This window comes from Diabrotica virgifera, chromosome 8, assembly GCF_917563875.1.
Source record: "Diabrotica virgifera virgifera chromosome 8, PGI_DIABVI_V3a".
Classification (NCBI taxonomy): Eukaryota; Metazoa; Arthropoda; class Insecta; order Coleoptera; family Chrysomelidae; genus Diabrotica; species Diabrotica virgifera.
In genome coordinates this window covers 130513710-130537457 of record NC_065450.1, presented here as the reverse complement: position 1 = coordinate 130537457, position 23748 = coordinate 130513710, and the positions used below count along the sequence as shown (strand labels likewise).

The 23748-nt window shown below is 31.7% G+C and overlaps 1 protein-coding gene across 1 annotated transcript in view; it reads right to left on the bottom strand.

Moving 5' to 3' along the window:
* LOC126890264 (putative vitellogenin receptor) overlaps nt 1-23748 on the bottom strand; it is a 244250-nt gene that overhangs the window by 122127 nt on the left and 98375 nt on the right. The window contains exon 8 of the mRNA XM_050659122.1: nt 6397-6541. Coding sequence (XP_050515079.1) covers nt 6397-6541 — 145 coding nt within the window. The remainder of the gene's footprint in view (nt 1-6396; nt 6542-23748) is intronic.

Here is a 23748-nt window from a genome sequence, read left to right as displayed (position 1 = left end):
TTTTTATATTTTTTTATTTTTTACTTTTTAGTCTTACAGTTTTCAAACATTAAAATATATCATCATGTTTATTAAAATATATGTATAAAACATAACATGATTAACAAACATGAAAATTAGTCGGAATCGGCAAAAAAATTTAATCTCTATTGTTTATTTATAAAGCATAATGTAAGCAATTAACGTAAAAAGTGAAATTATGTATAGTTCATATAACTAGCTACAATCTCTAAAACTTTCAAGTTTCCTCATTGTAAAAAAAACAAGGGAATTTAAGCATTTTCCATTAAAATCGTGTTTTTTTATTTAAACAATTAATAAACATAAAAGAATTTTATTGACTATTCGTGTATTGTTCCTGCGAATTCATGTCTGCAAATTTTCATTCATTTTCATTGAAGAAAAGGCAGTCAAATTAACGTCTAAATATTTGACACAATCGATTGAACTAAAGAAAAGTGTTTAATAATAAATTACATGCATTCTTCTTTTTTGTCAAATAATTTAATAAAAAAATTATTTTTGGACACCCTGTACAAATAATTATATAAATTTTTATATTACTAAATAAAGAATTGAATGGACCTTTCAAATGTGCTATCGCATGTCCCCCATTCTCATTTAAAAAAAATCATCGATTACGTCATCGCGCCCAGATGGATGACGTCACTAGTATGACATATAAAATATGTCAAAATATCGTAATTTAAAAATAAAAATCTACCTCTTTCGGGATTTTTCCTTAGAGTCGCCTTTTTACGAAATAACGAATTTATTCCTTTCATTTACATCGTACTGTATAAACAAATATATGAGTGTTCAAAATTTAAAACTTTATTGTTTATTTATGACGCATAACGTCAACAATTAACGTAAAAAGTGAGATTATGTATAGGTTTTATCATTAGCTACAATCCGTAAAAGTTTCAAGTTTCTACATTGTAAAAAACAAGTGAATTTAGGCCTTTTTCCATTAAAATCGTTTTTTTTTATTTAAACAATTAATAAACATAAACAAAAATTTTTTGTTGTCTATTCGTGTATTGTTCCCGCGAATGCATATGTCTGCAAATTTTCATTCATTTGCATGGAAGAAAAGGTAGTCAAATTGACATCCAAAGATTTGACGCAATCTATTGAACTAAATAAAAGCGTTTAAAAAGAATGGGACAATAGGTTGGTACTAGTAAAAATAATTATATGAAGATGACAAATAATAAGCAAGTAGCAAAACCCGAAGATTTATCGATTGGAACATATTATACTTTCGAAGGAGTAAGAGAGTGACAAATTCCGGAAATTAACAAACGTATATACCCAGAAAATTGGTGCCGTCCAAAATCCCGACAGCCAAAATCCCGACAGCCAAAATCCCGACGGCCAAAATCCCGACACGCCAGAATCCCGACAGGCCAGAATCCCGACAGGCCAGAATCCCGACACGCCAAAATCCTCACCTGTAGTACCATCCTTGGATTATAAGCTTTCATTTGACACCTCAAATGTCATCCTACCTAGTATAATGATGGAGGAGTTGTGTTTGCTGACAGACAGATAGACGGACGGACGTGGATAATTCAAAGTTTTCACATTTTTTCAAAATTAGTGAAAACAATAATGGAAAAATTCTTCGGGAATTAATCAGTTTTAATTTAGTTCCAAGTATGTAGGTGGTATTAGTAAATATAAATATATATATTATAAATAAATTTCATGTTTAAAATAATACTGTAACGTAACAAAAATAGATGAATACTATGTATTATAGTTCTGAAAATCTAATCTAATTTGTCGGGATTCTGGCCTGTCGTGATTCTGGCCTGTCGGGATTCTGGCCTGTCGGGATTCTGGCGTGTCGGGATTTTGACCGTCGGGATTTTGGGGTAGACCCCCAGCAAATAGTGCACACTATGGATTAAAGAAACTTTCAACATCAAATATAGACACCGAAAACGAAAATGAAAATATTGATATGCAGAACCCTTATCAAGCCCATCCTCACTTTCTCGTCAGAAACGTGGACGGTGACAAAAAGCGATATTAGTATTACTCAGGTGAATTAATACCAATCCCACAAAAAATGATATTAATATAGTGAGAAATATCTATTGGAACTAATAGTTTGTGGTTACATTCCATGTGGTTAAGTTATATTATATGGAAATAGCACGGATGCACAACAGATAAGTAGAGGAGTGAGAAGATCTGTGTACTTTCACCATTACTATTTATAATGCAGTCACCAAAGGTGGATATGAGCTATTATCTCCGATTTCGATCAACCTCCATCGATTTGCATGAAAATTGGTGAGTGGTTAAAGGATATCTCAGGGAACAAAGGTGACATGGTGCCAACTTGCGCTTTGACCCTGGGGATGGGTGCCACCCCTTCTCGAAGGAGAAAATTATTTTATTAAAAATAACCCCATAATTAGATAGAGGGACAAATTCTACGCAACATTTCTTACATGAAGTTATTAAAATAAATCATAACTTTTTGAGTTATTAAAGATCAAAAATATAAATTTTTTGCGAGAAAAATGCATGTTTTTAACCGACTTTTCATAAATAACTCAAAAACTATAAGTTCTTACAAAAAAGTTATTATTACCAAAATTGAAGCTAATAAAAACGAAATAAACTCCTAACTAAAAAAATGTTTTAATGTTAACTAAAAGTGACTTATAGATAATTGAATGTATATTTTTTCGGTGAGTACCCAAATCTACGTAAGTATTCAAGCTTAAATTACGGAAAAATGATGCATTTTATAACATAAATTTATTAAACATTTTTGAATGTACTTAGAAATATCTATCAAATGAGATCCCGAACAAGTTGAGAGCACTAAAATTTATGCTCCAAAAAACTTTTCAAACTTTATCTTTTAAAAAATTTTCCAGAAAATGTTATCGTTTTTTTAAATAACTCCGTTAATTTTTAAGATATTAAGTTCACCGAAAAACGATTTGAAAGATAATTCCAAAGGCTATTAAAGCCCTTTAAACTTAATCTTTTAAACCCTTTACTTTTTTAAACATCAATGGTTAAATGGCCACGGTTACATGGTTCTCGCAGCAAAATTTAAGATTTAAATGTTTCTATCTCGGTTATTTTTCACCCTACAGAAATAGTAAAACAGGTAAAATATTTCATATAGAAAAAACTAAAATTTAGTAAGGTATATATTAATTTTTACGTATAGGAGTATTTTTGGGGTTATTATCAAAAAAAAATTAAAATGATAATTTTAACAATTCTGATTTTTTTAAATCATATCTTTTTTCAAAAATATGCACTCTAGTCCGTTCTTTAACGGTAAAATATTGCAAAACCCCTAAATTTCAAAGAACCACTTGGATTGACATGAAATTTGGCATACACATAGCTAACAAGTCAAAGAAAAAAAAGTGATATTGTGCCGATATGTGCTTTTGCCCTGGGGGTGGTCTTCACCTCCTTTTGGGGGTGAAAAAATATTCGTCCAAAGTAAGTCAGGAAATGGATAAACTGACTAATTTTAAGTAACATTTGTTCTATAGAGTTTTTTCACTAAGTCAATACATTTCAAGTTAGTTGCCAGTGAATATGTTCATTTTTTCAACAAAATAACCACGCTTTTAGACGGTTTTTCGCAAATAACTCAAATAGTAAGTATTTTGTCGAAAAAACATTCTTAGCAAAAATATAGCCTGTAAAAAATTTAAAAAAAAATGGTGTATATATCACGTCTCTATACCTAGAAGAAGCAGAGTTATAGCTAATGAAAAATAGGTTCATATTCGTCAAATTCCAAATGGAATATTTGAACGTGAAATAACCAAAAATGAAGCACATTTCGGGGAAAACTCGTTACAACTTATTTAAAGTGTTTAAAAAAGCTTTATTTTTGTTTTATAAAAAAATATCTAGCGTCGAAAGTAAACAAGTTACACTCAAAATAAAGTTGGTCCCTTTTTGTTTTAGTAAAAAAATCGAGAAAATCACCCCTAATTAGTATCTTAAATGAACTTAATCGTTACGACTTCACAAGTTTCTTGACTCGTGTATATATTGTTTATGTGATCTGTAAGTTTCATCGCTTCAAAGTCCTTATTATTGAAAGGGTTGGAGTTAGAAACACCAAATCTTAATCAATTTTTGTCCAACAGAAAACCAAAAAAATACATGAGATTCATAAAAGCAATGCTGACCTTTTTGTTTTTCGAGATTTTTGGTATCTCTAACAATTTTTAAGTTATTTTAAAAAAAAAAGCATATTTTTCAAAATTAAAATTTTTAAAAATTTTACTTTGAAACCAAATTTTTTCAAAAATAAGCACTTTGAATCAATGAAACTTACAAATCATATAAACACAACATAAGTAAAATAATTTTTGGAGAGGTAACGATTAATTTCATTTAAGTTGCTAATTAGGGGGTGGTCTTCCCGATTTTTTTTTGCTTAAACAAAAGGGACCAACTTTATTTTGAGCGTAACTTGCTTAAATTAAATGCTAGAAACTTTTTATAAAAACAGAAATAAAGCTTTTTTTAAACATTTTAAAAAGTTATAATGGGTTTTCCCCAAAAAGTGCTTGATTTTTTGGATATTTCACGTCGAAATATTCTATTTGAAATTTGGTAAATATGAATCTATTTTTCATTGGCTATAACTCTGGTTCTACTAGATCCAGAGACCTAACGCAAATACCATTTTTTTTTACTATTTTATAGGCTATATTATTGCTAAGAAAATTTTTTCGGCAAAATACTTACTTTTTGAGTTTTTTGCGAAAAACCGTCTAAAAATGTGGTTATTTTGTTGAAAAATGAACATATTCACTCGCAAATAACTCGAAAAGTGTTGACTTGGCGAAAAAGCTCTATAGAACAAAAGTTACTTAAAATTAGCCAGTTTACCCACTTCCGGACTTATTTTGGACATATATTTTTTAACCACCAGGAGGGGGTGAAAGTCACCCCATAGGGTAAAAGCACACATCGGCACAATATCACTTAACACATAACAATTAAATAAAACAATAAAGTTTTTAACAAACAAATTGAAACTAATTGTTTTAAAGTCAATAGCATAAAAAATTTCAATGTAAAACGAATAATGTTTAAATAATTGTTTTTATTTATTTTTTTTGTTTTTTTTTGGTAGTCAGTGTTATCACCTCTAGTCCTTATGCAAGCTTCAGTTTGCGTGCTTGCGTTTGTTGTGGTAGGTTGCTCCATTCTTCAAGAACAGCTTGTACTAGCCGTGCAGTGTTTTGTGGATTAATTAGAGCTCGTGCGAGCTCTAATTTTTCTTTTAAGCATATTCCACAAACACTCTATAGGGTTAAGATGGGGTGAGCAAGCAGGCTACTTCTAACAAGGCATACCTTCTGCTTCAATGATGTCTCTAGTCACTCTAATGGTATGTGGAGGTCCATTATCATGCATGAAAATTAAATTTTCTCCTGTTGCACCTCTGCAGGGCCTACTACAGGTTATCAACATAACTGTGGGCAGTTAAAGTTGATTGGATGAAAATTGAAGGAGTTTTTTTACGGATCACAATTTTTCTCCAGAACATTACACTTTCCCTTTTATATTTGTGAACAGATCTGACAGTTTTCGTTCCTGCTTGTCTTTCTCGACCTCTATTAGTTACACGATTTCGTGGGTCATCTGATTTTAGACAAATCCTTACTTTTTCTGAAAATAGCACATTTTGTCAATTCCCAGTGTTCCAGTTTTGGTGGTGAAGACACCGATTTAGGCGATCAATTATGTGCTCCTTAGATAACTCGGGAATCCATAAGTGTCTACTGCTTTATACTTCTTGGCACGAACTATTCTTCTTGTCATTTCAACTGAAACAGTTACACTTGCAGCTTCCAAAAGCTGCCTTTGGAGATGCAGGTGAGAAATGATTTGGTGTCTTCCAGCTGACTGGATAATTAAACGATCGTGGCGAGCCATTATTATTTTTGATGACTTTCCCTTGCTTTATTTTTGAACTTTCCTAGTTTCTGTTGTATAGCATAGGTTTTGGACAGAACGCCCTGTGTACGCCTAGCTCTGCAGCTATGTCCCTCTGAGAACATTACTTGCTCCATAAGACCAATAATCTTTCCCCGTTGTAAGTTCTATAACCCCACATGAGGCATATTTTCGTTTTTGGACCCAAAAGTTAGTTTATTTATTTTCGTTCAATTTGCAACAAAAGCAAATAACCTAAACCATACCGAGCTGTACAATCTGATTGTCTTATCGATTTGTTTATTTTCAATAAAAACCTTTATTCTTCGCAACAATAACAAGTTTTTTCAAAAGAAATAAATATTGCTTTGAAATACGTGGTGATTCCATATAACTTTGGGTGTGTGTATTTAATTCATTATATAAAAAATATATACTTACCCATCTTCCGGTACCAACGCAATGCTTTCAGGACTTTCTCCAAATGTGTCATGGACAATTATTTTTCTTTCTAGATTATTCATATCAATTATTTCTACGACTAGCCTCTCCGTATCGCAAATGTATAAATTATTACTTTTTGGATCTGTAAAAATATTTTATAATTTTTTTTTATATTATTTATATAATTATTTATATAATAAGTAGAGGACTTCAAGTATCTAGGATCAACAATAAACGAACAAGGAAATATAGAACCCGAAATAAATAGCAGGGTAATGATTGCAACAAAATTATACTAAGCACTAAATAAAACTTTTTTATTAGGAAAAAGGAAGTAAGCCTATAAACAAAAATGAAAGTATTTAAAACTGAATACGAGCCGGTGCTACTCATCGGTAGTAAAACGTGGACAGTGAATGACAAAATTAGTAATAAAATTAAGGCATGCGAAATTTGCGAGCAGTAACCAGGGCAGGGTGACCTGGTTACTGCTAATCACGCTGCTGAATGCAGCATACAAAATAATGTCCAACGTCATTTATGAAAGACTTAGACCACACGCTGAAAAAATAGTTGGCAGGTACCAAAGTGGCTTCTGTAGACAAGAGTCAACAATAGACCAGATATTTGTTCTGCGACAGATCCTCGAAAAAACAAGTGAACATAACATCGACACACATCATCTCTTTATAGACTTCGAAAGCGCATATGACAATATAAACCGAGAATTCTTAATAAAATCAATGAAAGAATATAATATACCAACACAACTAATAGAACTGATAAAAGAATCTCTAAAAGTAGAAAGTAAAATCCAGATACAAAACGAACTAACGGAAACAATAGATGTGAAAAAGGGACTACGCCAGGGAGACGCTCTATCATGCATCTTGTTTAACATCGTACTCGAGAAAATAATGAGGGACACAACAGTCAATACTCGAGGAACAATCATTAATAAAAGCGTGCAAATACTAGCATTTGCAGATGATGTTGACATAATCGCAAGATCAAGAAGAGAAATGATAGAGGCATTCAATCAAATAGCTGCACAAAATAGTGGCCTTAAAATCAACCAGAACAAAACAAAATATATGCAGGTAAGTAAAAACACAGAAATAAGGCAGCCACAAAATATAACAATAGGAGAATACAACATTGAGGGGTTAAAAAACTTTATATACTTGGGATCCCTAGTCACGTCTGATAATAACGTAGCAGAGGAAGTGAAGAGGCGAATATTTATTGCCAATAAAAGTTACCATGGCTTAATTCGGCAACTAAGATCAGATAACGTCGCAAGGAAAACAAAATGCCTAATATACAAAACCTTAATAAGATCGGTACTCACATACGGCTCAGAAACCTGGACACTCACTAAAAGAGAGGAAACATTGTTAGCCACCTTTGAAAGAAAAATCTTGCGTCACATATATAAGGGCACAAAAGAAAACGGAATTTGGCGAAGAAGGTACAACTTTGAACTATACGAAATATACCAGGATCCGGATATCATAACATTCATTAAAATAGGACGGCTGCGTTGGATGGGACATGTAGAAAGAATGGAAGAATGCGAAATACCAAACAAAATATTCAAACAGATGCCAGTAGGAAAAAGAACAAGAGGAAGACCGAAGCTGAGATATTTAGAACAAATAGAAAATGATATACTTACTTTACTTTACTTAATCAGTAGACCCATTAGTACCTTTCGGTGTAGGGCCATTTATAATACAATTCATTAAATTACAATTCAATAAATTACAATATTTTACAATCTTCTGAATTGTCCTAGCTCTTAACGAACTTTCTCCATTCCTTCCTATTGGATGCCATCTGTGTTGCTTCCTGCCAAGTCTTACCCTTACTCTGCAGTATCTGCGAAATGTCACTGTTCCATTCTTTGATGGGCCTTCCTCTTCTATTCTTACCTATTGGTTTGGCTTCCCACACTCTTTTCACTTGTCTATCATTGTCCATCCGGGTTAGATGTCCGAACCATGCCAATTTTTTCTTCTTGATTGAGTCGAGTATCGGCTTGATTTTGAGTCTTTCTCTTATTTCTTCATTTCTGATTCTATCTGTTCTTTTTACTCCTATCGTTCTTCTGAGGTATTTCATCTCTGCTGCCTGTATTCTGCTCTGGTGTCTTTTGTTTAATATCCAATTTTCTGCTCCATATGTCACCGTAGGTCTATATATTGTTTTGTATATTGTCATCTTGGTCTTTGTTGATATTTCTTTGTTATTAAGGAATCCTCTATTTAGTGCTTGGAATAGTTTTCCTGTGTTTTCCATTCTGTTGTTAAGATCGTCCTCTATGTCTCCTTTGTTGTTGATTACTGTTCCTAAGTATTTGTATGAATTTGTCTGTATTAATTGATGTTGGTCTATCATTATTTCTATTTGATCTTCCGTCCCTTGTTTCCTTGATATTTTCATTATCTGAGTCTTCTCTTTGTTTACGTTTAAGTTGTATTTGCTTGCTTCTAGGTTCCATTTCTCTAAGTTGTATTTCAGTTTTTCTGCTGTTTCCGCAATTAATACTATGTCGTCTGCAAATATACACATCTCAGCGTTTATCATTTGCATTCTGTTCCAACCGATGCAGTATTTCTTGAAAGTTTTCTTACATTCTTTCACTATCTCATCTATTACATTTATGAATAGCACTGGGCTGAGACTTCCCCCTTGTCTAACTCCTTGAGTTGTTTCAAATGGTTCTGACTGTATATTTAACATTCTTACTGTATTTGTTGTTTTCATGTATATACTCTTTGTTGCTTCTATCAGTTCTTCGCTTACTTCCTTCTTCTTTAGGCTTTCCCATATATCTTTTCTTTTGACTGAGTCGAAGGCTTTTTCCATGTCTATAAAGCTCAGGTATATTTCTCTATTTTTCTTTAATGCTTTTTCTATTACTTGTTGCATGGTAAATATATGGTCTTGTGTGTTGTGTCCTTTCCTGAATCCACTTTGTACGTCCTCTAATTTATGTTCTATTTCTTTTCTGATTTTCCTTTCTATTATGGTTTCGTATACTTTTGCTGCTACACATAGTAGTGATATACCTCTATAGTTCTTACAGTCTCTTGTGTTTCCTTTTTTGTATATAGGTATAATTACTGCATTTGTCCATTCTCTGGGTATTACTTTTCTCTTCCATATTAGGTTATATATGTATAACAATTTTTCTTTTGCTTTTATTCCTATATATTTCATCATTTCTGGTGCTACTTCATCGCTTCCTGGTGCTTTTCCAATCTTTATCTTTCTTATTGCTTCTTCTAGTTCTTCTTTTTCTATAGTTTCTGGATTTTCCGTGTTTCTTATGGATACTCTCTTTATGTGGCTTTCCTTCTCCATTGTGTTCACTTGATTTCCATTCAGTAACAGCTGGAAATGTTCCCTCCATCTTTCCATTATTGTTTTATCGTCATTTATTATTATTCCTTCCTTGTTCATTATTTGTTTCAGTTTCGTTTCTTTGTTGCTTCTTAGGTTTTTCAGTGTTCTATAAAATAATTTTACGTTTTCTGTGCGGTTTTCTTCCATTTTTTCTCCGAATTTTTCCCAACTTTTCTTTTTCTCTTTCCTAACTATCTCTTTAACTTTTGTTCTTTTTCTCTTATAATTTTCATATTTTTGTTGTGTTTTGTCTTGTATGTATTCTTTCCATAATTTCTTCTTTTCTTTTATTTCTCTTTTCACTTCATCGTTCCACCAAGACGTTCGTTTCCCTCTGTTGTTATTTCTTGTGGTTCCACATATTGATTTAGCTGTTTTTATCATCGCATTTTTAAATTTTCCCCATTCTTCTTCTATTGTTTCTGTTATTATATGTTCATTGTCTATTTCTTTCTCTAGCCCTTCTGTGTATCTTATTTTCGTTGTTTCTTCCCTTAGTTTATAAATTTTTATTATTTCTTTGTGTTCTCTGTTTATGTTCTCATTTCTTTTTATTTCTTTTCTTTTGCTTTTGAATGTGGTTTCTAGTAGATAGTGGTCACTACCAATTTCATAACTCCTTTTCACCCTTACGTCTCTTATCCAGTTCTTCTCTGTTTTTTGCACTATAGTATAGTCTATAATTGATTGTTCGTCTCTTGATTTGACTTCTCTTGTGATCTTGTGTATCCTTTTATGTTGGAAGTGTGTGTTCATAATCACCAGGTTATTGTCTAGACAGAATTCAAGTAGTAATTTTCTATTTTTGTTTATTTTTTCCTCCCCATACGGTCCGATGACATTGTTCCATTTTTCTGCTTCTTTCCCCACTCTACTGTTCATGTCTCCTGTGATCACCATTTTCTCTGTACAATCATTTATCACTTCTTGTAATTTGTCCCAGAACTCATTCTTTTCGTTTTTTGTTGCGTCTTCATCTGGTCCATAGCATATGATTAGGTTTGTATTGGTTTCCTCTGTATCCATATATATGTCTACTCTTAGTATACGTTCGTTGTAATATATCCAATTTTTTACTTTGTTGATACTATCCTTCTTAATCAGGCACGCTACTCCTGCCTGAGCTCTCTTCGTTTCTTCCACTCCGCTGTATATTAGTAACATTCCGTTTTCTAATACTATTGATCCTCTTCCTTTTTTCTTTGTCTCTGTTATAGCTACTATTTCAATGTTCTTATCTCTAATTTCTTCCCCCAGTTCTATTTCTTTCCCATTTATACCTCTTACATTCCATGATGCCATTTTCAAAATTGTTCTGTTCTTTTCTATGTTTAAGTTGTACTTCAATTTGTTTTTCCTTACGTTTGTGTTATTATCTTTAAATCTGGTCATGTCCCTGTTCTTTGCCTGTTTTGTTTCTCGGTCCATCATTGTGTTTTCTACAGCTAGTTTTTTGAACAAGTTGGTTCTGTATTGTATGTTACTTTTTCCATCCGGCTTGTTTTTTGGTTCCATTTCCACTTAATGCCTTCAATAATTATGAATCCATATCCAATTTTTGTCCTTTTCCCATTAGTCTTTTCCTCTGCTGCTATCTTCCTAAGGTTTCTTTGTATTTCTATCTCTTTTAATGTTAGGTCACATTCTATATATACTCTATGTTGTTTATAGCTCATTAGTTTACCCTTGGCTTTCAGTATTTTCATTTTATCTTCGAATTTTTTACATTCTATAACACACATTGTTTCATTTATCTTTTGTACCCTATTTATTTCTGATTTTACTTCCATTTTTGCTTCTATGAAGTTCTCTATTTGCTCTGTTCCTATTGTGTCTAGTGGTAAGCCTCTCATTATTAGGTTATTTTTCTTCTTTTCTTTCTGACATGCTTCCAAGGTTATTTCTATTTTATCTATTTTTTGTTTCATCGTAGCCATTTCTTTCTTTAGATTTTCATTTTTTCTTATTATTTCTTTCATTTGCAATTTGTATTCATTATTTTCCTTCCTAATTTCTTTTAGTTCCTCAATCATATTACCCATTGTATTTTTTATATCTTCCAGGTCCTTGTTTTTCTTTTTGTTATCGCTTGCTAATTGTCTCATTAGTTCCATCATTTCGTTCTGGCCGCTGGTTTCATTCGTTGATGGTTTCGACCTGTCTGGTGTTCGGTTCACTTTTCTACTCCTGCTAAATATATCTGGCTCCTCTTTGCTTTTTCTTTTACCGTCCTCATTAATGCTATCATTACCATCCGCCATCTTTCTTCCTATTCAAATTATTAAAGTAGTTATGTATTTATAAATACAAATATTAAATCAAATTAAAACCTACTTGATTAAATCAAATTAATTAAATTTTTTACTTTAATTACAAAATATTTATATATTATTCAATTTTTTACTTTAATTATAAAACTATTTAAATACCATTTAATATCTTATTTATTTATTTATATCAAAAATTAATGTTCACTTGAATAAATTAGATTTATCAACAATGTCTTCTTCTTATCTTCAATATCTTCTTATTCTTCGATATCTTCTTATTCTTCAATATCTTCTTATTCTTCAATATCTTCTTGTTTTCGTTCAGAAAGCCGACTCTGTATTTTTCGATAGATAGATACCGAAGTACCTTAATTATAATTAAATCAATTTATTAGTAATTACCACTGCTGAAAGCAGCTTCGGCTAGTCCACCCATAGGACCTTGACTTCTTATCCTTGCCAAAAAACTTGACTATGACTGTAATTATTTTACTGTTAGTAGTTAAAATATAATTTTATTAAAACTAGGTTAGATTAATAATGTATGGATCTTACTTTCAATATTCTTTTTAAATTTACACTGTAAATTTCTTAACTCACTTATTTACACTTTGCAAATAATTTGGTGATTTTTCTGCTCGCAAAGCTTCAGTATTTGAAGTTTTTTTGCGGAGCGGATTTAAATCGACCTCACTGTCTCTTTACCAGCTACTGTGTGTCAGAAAATGATATAATAACTTTAAAAATAAAAAACTGGAGAAAAAAAGCACGAAACAGATCAGAGTGGAGAAGAATCCTGGAACAGGCCAAGTCCCAGAAAGGGCTGTCGAGCCAGTGATGAAGATGATGAACCACGGTTACCAGACGTGATCGTATAAGAAACGAAGAAATACGTGAAAGGTGCGGTATCAGAACGACCTCAGAAATACTTAAAACAAAAAAGTTATCGTGGTTCGCCATATGGCGAGAATGAGTGAAGGTAGAACTGTAAAGAGGGTATGGAAAGCTTTATCAGATAAAAAACGAGAAGAGGCAGTCCAGCAAGAACATGAAACGCAGATATTGGAAAGGCTTGCGGAAAAAGAAATATTGGGTGGAGAGAGGCAAAGAGACTATCCACTGACCGAAAGGCATGGAGACGTCTAATTTCTCCACTTACCTCGACACCGTAAAGATAGAGTATAAGAGGGCGTCTTCAGTAAGTTAGGGCGCGTCCATATTACACTCTGCTTTCCGAAGTTAGCGTCGAGTCCGTGTGCAAATAATCCTTCGTATTTAAACGGGCCTGCCCAAAGTGCACCTGCGTGCTGTTATTCGGATTATTCGCACACGTACTCGGCTTTCTGACTCGGAAACCAGCGTGCACTATGGACGCGCCCTAAAAAGAATAAATTTGGATTGTGTTGTCTATCTGCTTGATTGTAATGCTTATTAATACCGTGCATTCGAAAAACATTAAACTTAAAGCTAACGCTCGGAAAGGATGTATAATAATCCCCATTCTATTCAATATATATGTACAGGGTTATTCACTATATTTTTACCCCCCTGTAAACTACTTTATTTACAGAATTAGAAAAAAATGTACAATACAAAAGTTATTCGATTTTTAAATTATGATTTTTTGACATATATACCTATCGTACTAGTGACGTCATCCATTTGGGTCTGATGACGTAATCGACTTTTTATTTAAATGGTAATAGGGGTCGAGTGCTAGCTCATTTGAACTGTTATTCAATTCCCTATTCAGTAATATAAACATTAACATTATTAATTATACAGGGTGTCCAAAAAAAATTTTTAATTAAATTAATTGACAAAAAGAAGAATGTACCTATGTAATTTATTTATTTCAAAATACATTCTACTGCTGTCAGAAAACAGAAATAAATATTTATTGAACAAATAAACATTACTTTTCACTTAAGAGGATCGGTACGTATTTTCGGCTGCAATGCTATTCAAATGGGGATTTATTTTTTTCGAATCCTGAGAAAACTAATAAGTATTTTTGAAAAATTTAAACGCAGAGTGAAAGATTACGTTATTAGCGAGGGCCGAAAGTCCCTGAGAACTTCTATAATGTTTATTTTAATAAGTTACAGGGGTGAAAAACTAAGAGAAAATTTAGTATGATTTTTAATTTCAAATATTTTATTCAACATAAACTTTTTATTTATTCTAAGGGACTTTCGGCCCTCGGTAATAATTTACTCTTTCATTCTGCGTTTAAATTTTTCAAAAATATTTATTGGTTTTTTCAGGATTCGAAAAAAATGAACACAATGCCGTGGTAATATTTTCCAAATCTATCTTTGTCTTACAACGCACTCAGCCGAATATAATATTGTCAGCATATATTGTCAGTCAGACACTGACAATCAGTGACAATTTTAAATATTTGACATTGCATCGGGAATATTTTGAGTTATTGATTAAATTGATATATATTGTATTTGATAAATAATTGATTTAAGACGTGAACTTAATAAAAAGGTATTTATTGTGTATTATTTGTGGAAGATCCAAGCAGAGAATACATCAGGATAATATATTCTGTGATCCAAGTATTTTGTTTTTAAATATGTTCAAAATTGTAAGCGTTCCATAACAATATATTATTAAAAAATCACTTTAACACTTTTCCTCTTTTCTCGATTGAGTATTAGTTTTTGTTGTACAAATAAATTATTACAATTACTGAATACATAGTTAGTGAAAAAATTATCACATTTATTAACTGAATTAATAATTTGCAATTATAAAAATAACAGTTATCCAAGAACATTCAAAAGCCATCTCTTTAAATTAATGATGACATTTTCAAGTAGAATGACATTCTAGTAATGTTTATATATCCATACCAGTGTGAATTTTACTACACGTAATTTCCGTCTAAAGACAGAAAAAGTAGGGATACACGTAAAATATTTGCGAATTATGTACCCATAGCCTTAAATTCAATGTTCAGGCTGCCACCATCTGCCTCTTGGCAGTTTGAACATTGAATTTAAGCAAAAATAAATGTTTATTTTTGCAATAAACTTTTGTTTCTCTTGTAGTGGAGTCACTGAAGGTTTTCACCTCCGATTTCGTTGAACCTTCATCGATTTTCATGAAAATTGGTGAGTAGTTAGAACATACTTCAAGGAACAATGGTGATATAATGCCAACTTGCGCTTTTACCCTGGGGGTGGATGCCACCCCTTCGCGGGGTGAAATTTTTTTTATTAAAAATAATACCAGAAATCAATAGAGGGGCAACTTCTAAGCAAAATTTGTTATATAAAGTTATTAACATAAATCAATACTTTTTGAGTTATTAAATTTCAAAGATTTTATTTTTTTCTTTAAAAAAATGCATGTTTTAAAGCTGTTTTTCACGTATTACTCAAAAACTATAAGCTTTTGTAAAAAAGCTATTATTACCAAAATTAAAGATAATAAAAAATTTAATACACTCCCCACTTAAAGAACTAACCTAATGTTATTTCAAAGTGAGTTATGGGTAATTGAATGTATATTTTTTTCGAAGTACTCAAATCTAAATATTCAAACTTGCATAACGAAAAAACTATGCATTTTATATATAATAAACTTGTTAAGTACTTGTCAAAGTACTTCGGAATACCTATCAAATGAGCTCCACTAGAAGTTAATAGCATTAAAATTAAGCAAGTTTTGATGAAAATAAGAGAACCCTTTCGATTTTTTTAGGAAAAAGTGAAAAATAAAACATACGCTATTTCCACAAAAATTAAAATTTGTAGTAATCCTCACAAGAATTTCTTTAAGTTAACATAGTTAATGATTTCAACAATTTTGACCGGTTTAGAATGCATATTTAAAAAACAGATATAATTTTAAAAAATCAGAATTTTTAAAATTATTGTACTTTTCATTTTCTTTTGATAATAACTTCAAAAATTCTCAATATACGTAAAAAATCATATGTAACTAAATTGTAGTTTTTTCTATTCCAAATTCTTTACCTATTTTACTATTTCCGTAGAGTAAAAAATAACCGAGATAGAAACGTTTAATATTTCAATTTTGCTGCGGAACCATGTAACCGGGGCCATTTAACCTTTTATTTTTAAAAAATTAAGAGGTTTAAAAGACTACTTTCGACGTTTTTTAATAGCTCTTGGAATCAACTTTTAATTAGTTTTTAGGTGAACCTGATATACCAACAATACCATTTTTTGGAAAAATGTATAAAAGATACATTTTGAAACATTTTTGGTGCATAAATTTTAATGCTATCAACTTGTTCGAGGGCTTATTTGATAGCTATTTCTATGAACTTTGACAAATGTTTAATAAGTTTATGTTATAAAATGCATCATTTTCCCGGCATTTAAGCTTGAATACTTAGATTTGGGTACTCGACGAAAGAAATATACATTCAATTACCCATAACTCACTTTGAAATAACATTAGGTTAGTTCTTTAAGTGGGGAGTGTATTAAATTTTTTATTATCTTTATAGGTCTGGATCCCGCGTATGAAAAAAAAGTTGATTAATAGCAAGCTGAAAATTTGTTAGTAGCTTAAGGGTGTCTAGTAGGACAAACTTTGATATATGGGAACACTGGAACAGGGGAAAAGTTTTAATTGTGGAACAGGTTAAAAATTTGGAACGGTCAGACCACGAAAACGGCACATGTATTTTGTCCGACAGAACAGACTTATACTCTCCGAACAGAGATTAAACTCTCGTGCAAAATGCAGACTGCTATTTATCACCAAACGGGCGTTTTAATGAATGGAACATGTAGAATATGTCAAATGACAGGAATTATGACAGGTGATATATAGCAGTCTGATTTTTGCATGAGAGTTTAATCTCTGTTCGGAGAGTTTAAGTCTATTCTGTCGGACAAAATAAATGTGCCGTTTTCGTGGTCTGACCGTTCCAAATTTTAACCTGTTCCACAATTAAAACTACCCCTATTCCAGTGTTCGCATATATCAAAGTTTATCCTACTAGACACCCTTAAGCTATTAACAAATTTTCAGCTTGCTATTAATCAACATTTTTTTCATACGCGGGATCCAGACCTATTATATTATATATATTTTATCTTTATATTTATATTTATATTATTTTGGTAATAATAGCTTTTAGTTAACACTAAAAGGTTTTTCTAGTAAGGAGTTTATTTGATTTTTTATTAGCCCCAATTTTGATAATTATAACTTTTTTGCAAAAACTTATAGTTTTTGAGTTATTTATGAAAAATCGGTTAAAAACATGCATTTTTCTCACGAAAAATTTAAATTTTTGATCTTTAATAACTCAAAAAGTTTGATTTATTCTAATAACTTTATATAACAAATTTTGTATAATTTTTCCCTCTATCGAATTGTGGAGTTATTTTTAATAAAATAATATTCACCCTCGAGGAGGGGTGGCATCCATCCCCAGGGTAAAAGCGCAAGTTGGCATCATGTCACCTTTATTCCTTGAGATGTCCTCTAACCACTCACCAATTTTCAGGCAAATCGATGGAGGTTCAACGAAATCGGAGGTAATAGCTCATATCCACCTTCAGTGACTGCACTATTTTCTAATAGCACTAAAATGTATTTTAAATTAAATAAATTACATATGGTTCATTCCACCAACATACGACGTTTTGGATTATCGCGACAACGAATATTTCAGTGTGCAACATCAGAAGTACGAAAGTAAATGGCTCTAATAATTATTACAATAAACAGCAATGTAATTTACAATTTTATTTTCGTTCTTATACTCGTGGAATAGGGTATACATTCTTCTTTTTGTGTCAATAAATTTAATTCAAAAAAAATTTTTTGGACACACTGTATAAATAATTATCTTAATGTTTATATTACTGAATAGAGAATTGAATTACCTTTCAAATGAGCTAGCACACGATCCCTATTCTCATTTAAAAAGTAGTCGATTACATCATCACGCCCAGATGGATGTTATGTTATATATGTCACTAGTATGTTATATATGTCAAAAAATCGTATTTTAAAAATCGAATAATTTTGTATTTTACATTTTTTTCTAATTCTCTAAATAAAGCAGTTTACAGGGGGGGGGGTCAAAATATAGTGAATAACCCTGTCTGTATAGTGAATACATTCTGCATCAAGTTTTTGAGGAAAGCCTAGGTGTAGCAACAATAGGAGGATGAAAAATCAAAAGCCTACGATATTCTGATGACACGTCATAATGATAATATTATGTAGTTATATTGACGTCTTCAGAAAAATAAACGGAAAAAATTATGAATAAAATGGTTTGACAATAAATATAAAAAATCAAATTAATGATCATCAATAGAAACAACCAAAAAGAGATATATGCATACCCCTCAAATTCACGATTTTTACACTTTTATTATCATCATTATCACGTATTTAATACGCCTTTTTCACATGAAATACTCAATTTTTTGGTTTTATATTTTATTTAAATACCCATTTATGTAATTGATCTGGTTTTGTTAAGGTGAAAATATTTAAAAATTAATTCTGGTAAAATTTTTGAAAAAAATTGTGTTTTTCATTCAGAGAAATTCTATGTTTGTACCAGGCTTCCAAATAGACTACAGCAGCGGTTCTCAATCTGTGGTACATGTACCACTGGTGGTACATTTCATTTTTTGAGGTGGTACACAAAACGCAAAAACAGACAAAATAAGCACCACTATTATAGTTAATTAGGTCACCTAGTTAGATATGTATTTCAGTTAGGTGGTACCAAAAATAATAAAAAGTATTTGGTGGTACATGACACAAAAAGAGTGAGAACCGCTGGACTACAGGCATGCTACAGGAATTTTAGAACCAGGTTTGAGGAGTCGTTGGCCAATAAGAGTTCCTCAGCTACAACCTAGACATGTTTTGCACCGCCTCCAGTAGGCTCGAGTACACACACAGCTCCCTCAACAGTTTTGGATTTTTATGTTTGTTTTTTAGACTAGACCAGAATCTGTTTAAATAGTGACAGCGAGCTATAATTAATAATAATTAATTCGGGTTCCAATAAGAGCTGCACAACTAGAACATGCCCGTCCCATAGTTTCTTTCGCCGGTGGCAGTATTACGTCTTGGCAGGTATTATGGCAGTTAGGACTCAAGCGCTTAATGGCTATCTGGAGACAGAAGGTATTCACCGTTTGGAGTGGCCTGCAATTTCTCCAGACATGAACCGAATTGAACATGTTCACATCCGGAGGACTTCTCTTAAAACGAATCATGAATTGAGAATGTACAGGAAATGATTGATGGACTGAACATTTTTTTAGTTTTAAATTTTTTGTCTATTAAAAAAATGAAAACGGACATGGCAATAAGCAATAAATTGAAGATGACTACTAACGTTTATTACTTATTAAATAGTAAAATTTTTGGAAAATCGGAAATAGATAACAAAACTAAACTCAGCAGAGTAAATAAGAGCATAGTTAATCCGATGACATATGGGGAGGGACCATGGATTTTACGCAAAAAGAGGCATGAATTAATGATAAACGCGACCGAAATGAAATACATGAGTAGAATAGCTGGAGTTACTGAATTTAAAAAGATTTAGAAGTGAAGTTAAATGGAGACAGCTGGAGCAAGAATCGATAATGACGAAGATCAAAACAAACAATCGACCTGGTTTGGCCGCATAGAGTGAATAGAGCCAAATAGACTGACAAGGAAGGTACATGATGCCAAAATGGGAAACAAAAGAAGAAAGGGAAGACCGAGGAAGACATGGACCACATTCATGATATAGGTGAAAAGAGACACATGACTATAAGAGACATGAAGAACCTGGCCACCAATAGAAGTGCATGGAAGGAATGGATAGGACCCATTGGAAGGCACTAAGGATTACGGGAAAGAAGATTTATTAAAAAAAGTATCTCTTTAAAGCAAAAAGTAGCTGTCAACGTTATAACATCAGTGTTATTCGTACCTTCGAATCGATCGCAGGCTATCGTTTACAAAGAGAACCGGATTCATCAATTTTTGTTGAATTATTAAAAACTCGTTAAAAATTTAATACTCGATAAAGATATAATTTTATAGTCCAGTGAATTTTTAAATAAACAAATTAAATTGGTTCCCCCATTATGGGGGAACAAAGTTCATTAGGGACATCCTCTCAGACGAAAGACATAGTGAATAGTGAAGATAGTTTAATGGAAAATAATAGGTTTGAACCTAGTGCTACTTTGCCGATAGAAAAACAAAAGGATATTAAATATTTCAACTTGATCTCAGATAAGTACAATTTAGATAATATTTGGGTTTATATTGAAAAAATTGGAAATGAAACTGGTCTTTCTAGATTGCACCCTATGGCGATAGGTCACCTACTATTTAAGACCCTGAAACTTACACATATTAAAGAGATAAATTACACGTAATCGTATAAAAGTTTTTCTGTCATCACGTTTAGAAGCTAATAATCTTGTCAAAAATAAATTATTAGAGGCTCAAAATTTAAGAGCTTACATTCCAAATCACTTGTTGGAAGTTAAAGGGCTTATAAGGGATGTAGACACCCAATTTAACATTAATTATCTCATGGAAAACATTGAATCTACTTCCAAAGTTTTAAATATTTATAGAACAAAGCGTAGAATCCAAAAAGAGGAAACAATTGAATACGTAGATAAAAAAACTATAGTTGTCACCTTTGAGGGTAATATTCTACCCAACTATATAGGTTTTAATAGAGTTTATTTTCCGGTAGAACAATTTATTGGTAGGGTCGTTCAATGCTATCGATGTTTGAAATTTGGTCATGTGTCAAAGCAATGTAAAAGTTCCCAGGAATGTTGTATTCAATGTGGGCAAACTAAGACTACTGATCATACTTGCGATAAAGCTATGTATTGTATACATTGTAAAAGTAATGAGCATGTCACAATATCAAAAAAGTGTCCCTTTTATGAAAAACAAAAAAAGATTAAAAGTATAATGATCGAACAAAAGACTACTTTTTTAGAGGCAAAACATTTGTGTGAACAATCATTTTCTAGTGTTATGAGTCAAAATTACTTTTCTTTGCTTGAAAATAATGAACAAGAATTTCCTTCGCTTCCAAAAATTAATAAAAATTCTGTATCCACTCAGCTAGGCCCACAGACCAATAAAGCGCGCCCTCTAATATCTTCTCAATTGAACAATAATTCACATGCATCTGTAGGAAAGAAAAGGAAACCAAACTCTCCTATCATACAATCTCCTATTCATAAACCTATCTTTCCCTTTACATTTGGACCTGCCCAGCCTTTACCGGCTAATCCACATAAACCCAATTATAACAAAGTTGAAAATAAAAATCAGTTGACAAAAACTATAACAAATTTTATAATGAACCTCTTGGAACATATTCGTTCAATTGAAGATATAAAAACGTTAGACGATAAGACTATAATTAATGAATTAGAACAGGTTTTAAATACTGTAAACAATAATAGCTTCTAATGGCTGTACAAGATATTTTAAAAATTGGTCAATGGAATGCTAGATCTATTATGTCAAACAAAAACAGTTTAATGTAATACGTAAACAATAAACAAATTGATATTTTACTAATTAGCGAAATATGGTTTAAAAAAGATTCTCATTACAGTTTTAATGGTTATAACCTAATAAGAAGAGATAGGAAGGAAGACCGGTTTGGTGGCGTTGCGATTCTTATCCGTAACACAGTAACCTTCAGTGAACTAAAACTAAATTATAACTTTAATTCTGATATTGAAGTTTGTGGCATCAAAACAAAATTTAAAAATATTGAACTCAATATATTATCTATATACAAACCTCCTAAATGTAAAAGTACAGTATGTGATTGGGCAAATATATTTTCACAGGTCACTGGTTCAGTAGTTATAGGTGGAGATTTCAATGCGCATAATACGATTTGGGGATCTAATTATAATGATGCAACTGGAATACAACTTATTAAAACTGCAGATGACTTAAATTTTACAGTAATTAATAATGGAGAACCTACCATTTTAACTAAACCAGATCAAAATAAATCAGTTATTGATGTTACTTTCGTTACAGCTGATCTAGTCAATAAAATTAATTGGTCTATACATACAGACACCTTGGGATCGAATCATTTTATGATCTATATGGAAATTCCCGACATTCATTTACCTGAAGAAATTATTCCTAAAAGTAAATGGAATACAAGAAAGGCTAATTGGTCCATGTACGAAATTTCAGCAGAGCAATTTTTCAATAACTATTACCAAATGGAAAATACGTCGGACAAATATAATTTTTTAATTGATTGTATAAATTATGCAGCTGAACTATCAATTCCACAATATAAAGCTTATAAAAACAAAATCAGAAATTCTCCGCCGTGGTGGAATACAAATTGTGATAACATTATCAAGGAAAGAAAAGAAGCACTTTCAAATTATAAGCAAAACCGTAACTTTGAAAATTACTTAAAATGCCAAGAGAACATGGCTAAAAGTAAAAAAAAATTAAAGCAAATAGCTAAAGAAAGTTGGAAAAACTTTGTCTCAAACTTAAACAAAAACACTCCTTCCTCAGCATTATGGAATCAAGCTAGAAAAATCAATAGAAAACCAATTACTAATCGAACATGTCTTAACGATACATTAGTCGACGAAATTTTTGATCAAGTTGCTCCTCCATCAGTCCAATTACTAAAAAGCTACAGCTATGCTTCAAATGAACAAAACCATTTTTTGCTAGAACCGTTCAACATTACAGAATTAGAATATGCTCTTAAAAATCGGAATAACACAAGTCCAGGTTTGGATAATATTAAATATCCCATGATACAACACCTTCCAAAAATAGCTAAACTCTTGCTGTTGGAAATATTTAATGAGATGGTCAAAAATGGGAGTTTAGTTCCTCAACATCAAGATGTCATTATAATACCAATACTGAAACCAGGTAAAAATCTCAACGTGGCACAATCATATAGACCTATATCTCTTATGTCATGCCTTCTTAAAACAGTCGAACGAATGATAAAACAGAGATTGGAATGGTGGTTAGAAAAAAAGAAATTACTTCCCAACCTTCAATTTGGGTACAGAAAAGGAAGAAGTACTTTAGACGCCCTTTCAACATTAGTGGTAGATATACAAAACACATTTACAGACAACAATTATTTACCTGCAATATGTATGGACATAGAGGGTGCATATAATAGAGTCTGTCTAGATATGTTAGTTGAAAAATTAGTCAAAAATTTCCAAATACCAGCCCAACTAGCAGGAACAATATATAATTTTTACTCATGTAGAAAGATATATCTCAGAGCACATAACAGTAGTCTGATAGGTCCACGATACAATAACTTGGGGCTGCCCCAAGGATCAGTATTGAGCCCTTTGTTGTTTAATTTGTACACTGCTGATCTACATAATAGCCAAATTGAAAACTGCACTTTGAAGATTATACAATATGCTGACGATTTTCTTGTATACTCGTTTTCAAAAAAAATATGATAATTGTATGCAAACATTAGATAAAATGCACAACTTGTCAAACAATTGGTTCCAACAAAATGGATTTGAAATTTCCACAAACAAATCTAGTGTTTGCATTTTCACACGACACAACTTACCAAATATTGATAAATTACAATTAAGCAATCATGAGTATAGTTTCCAAA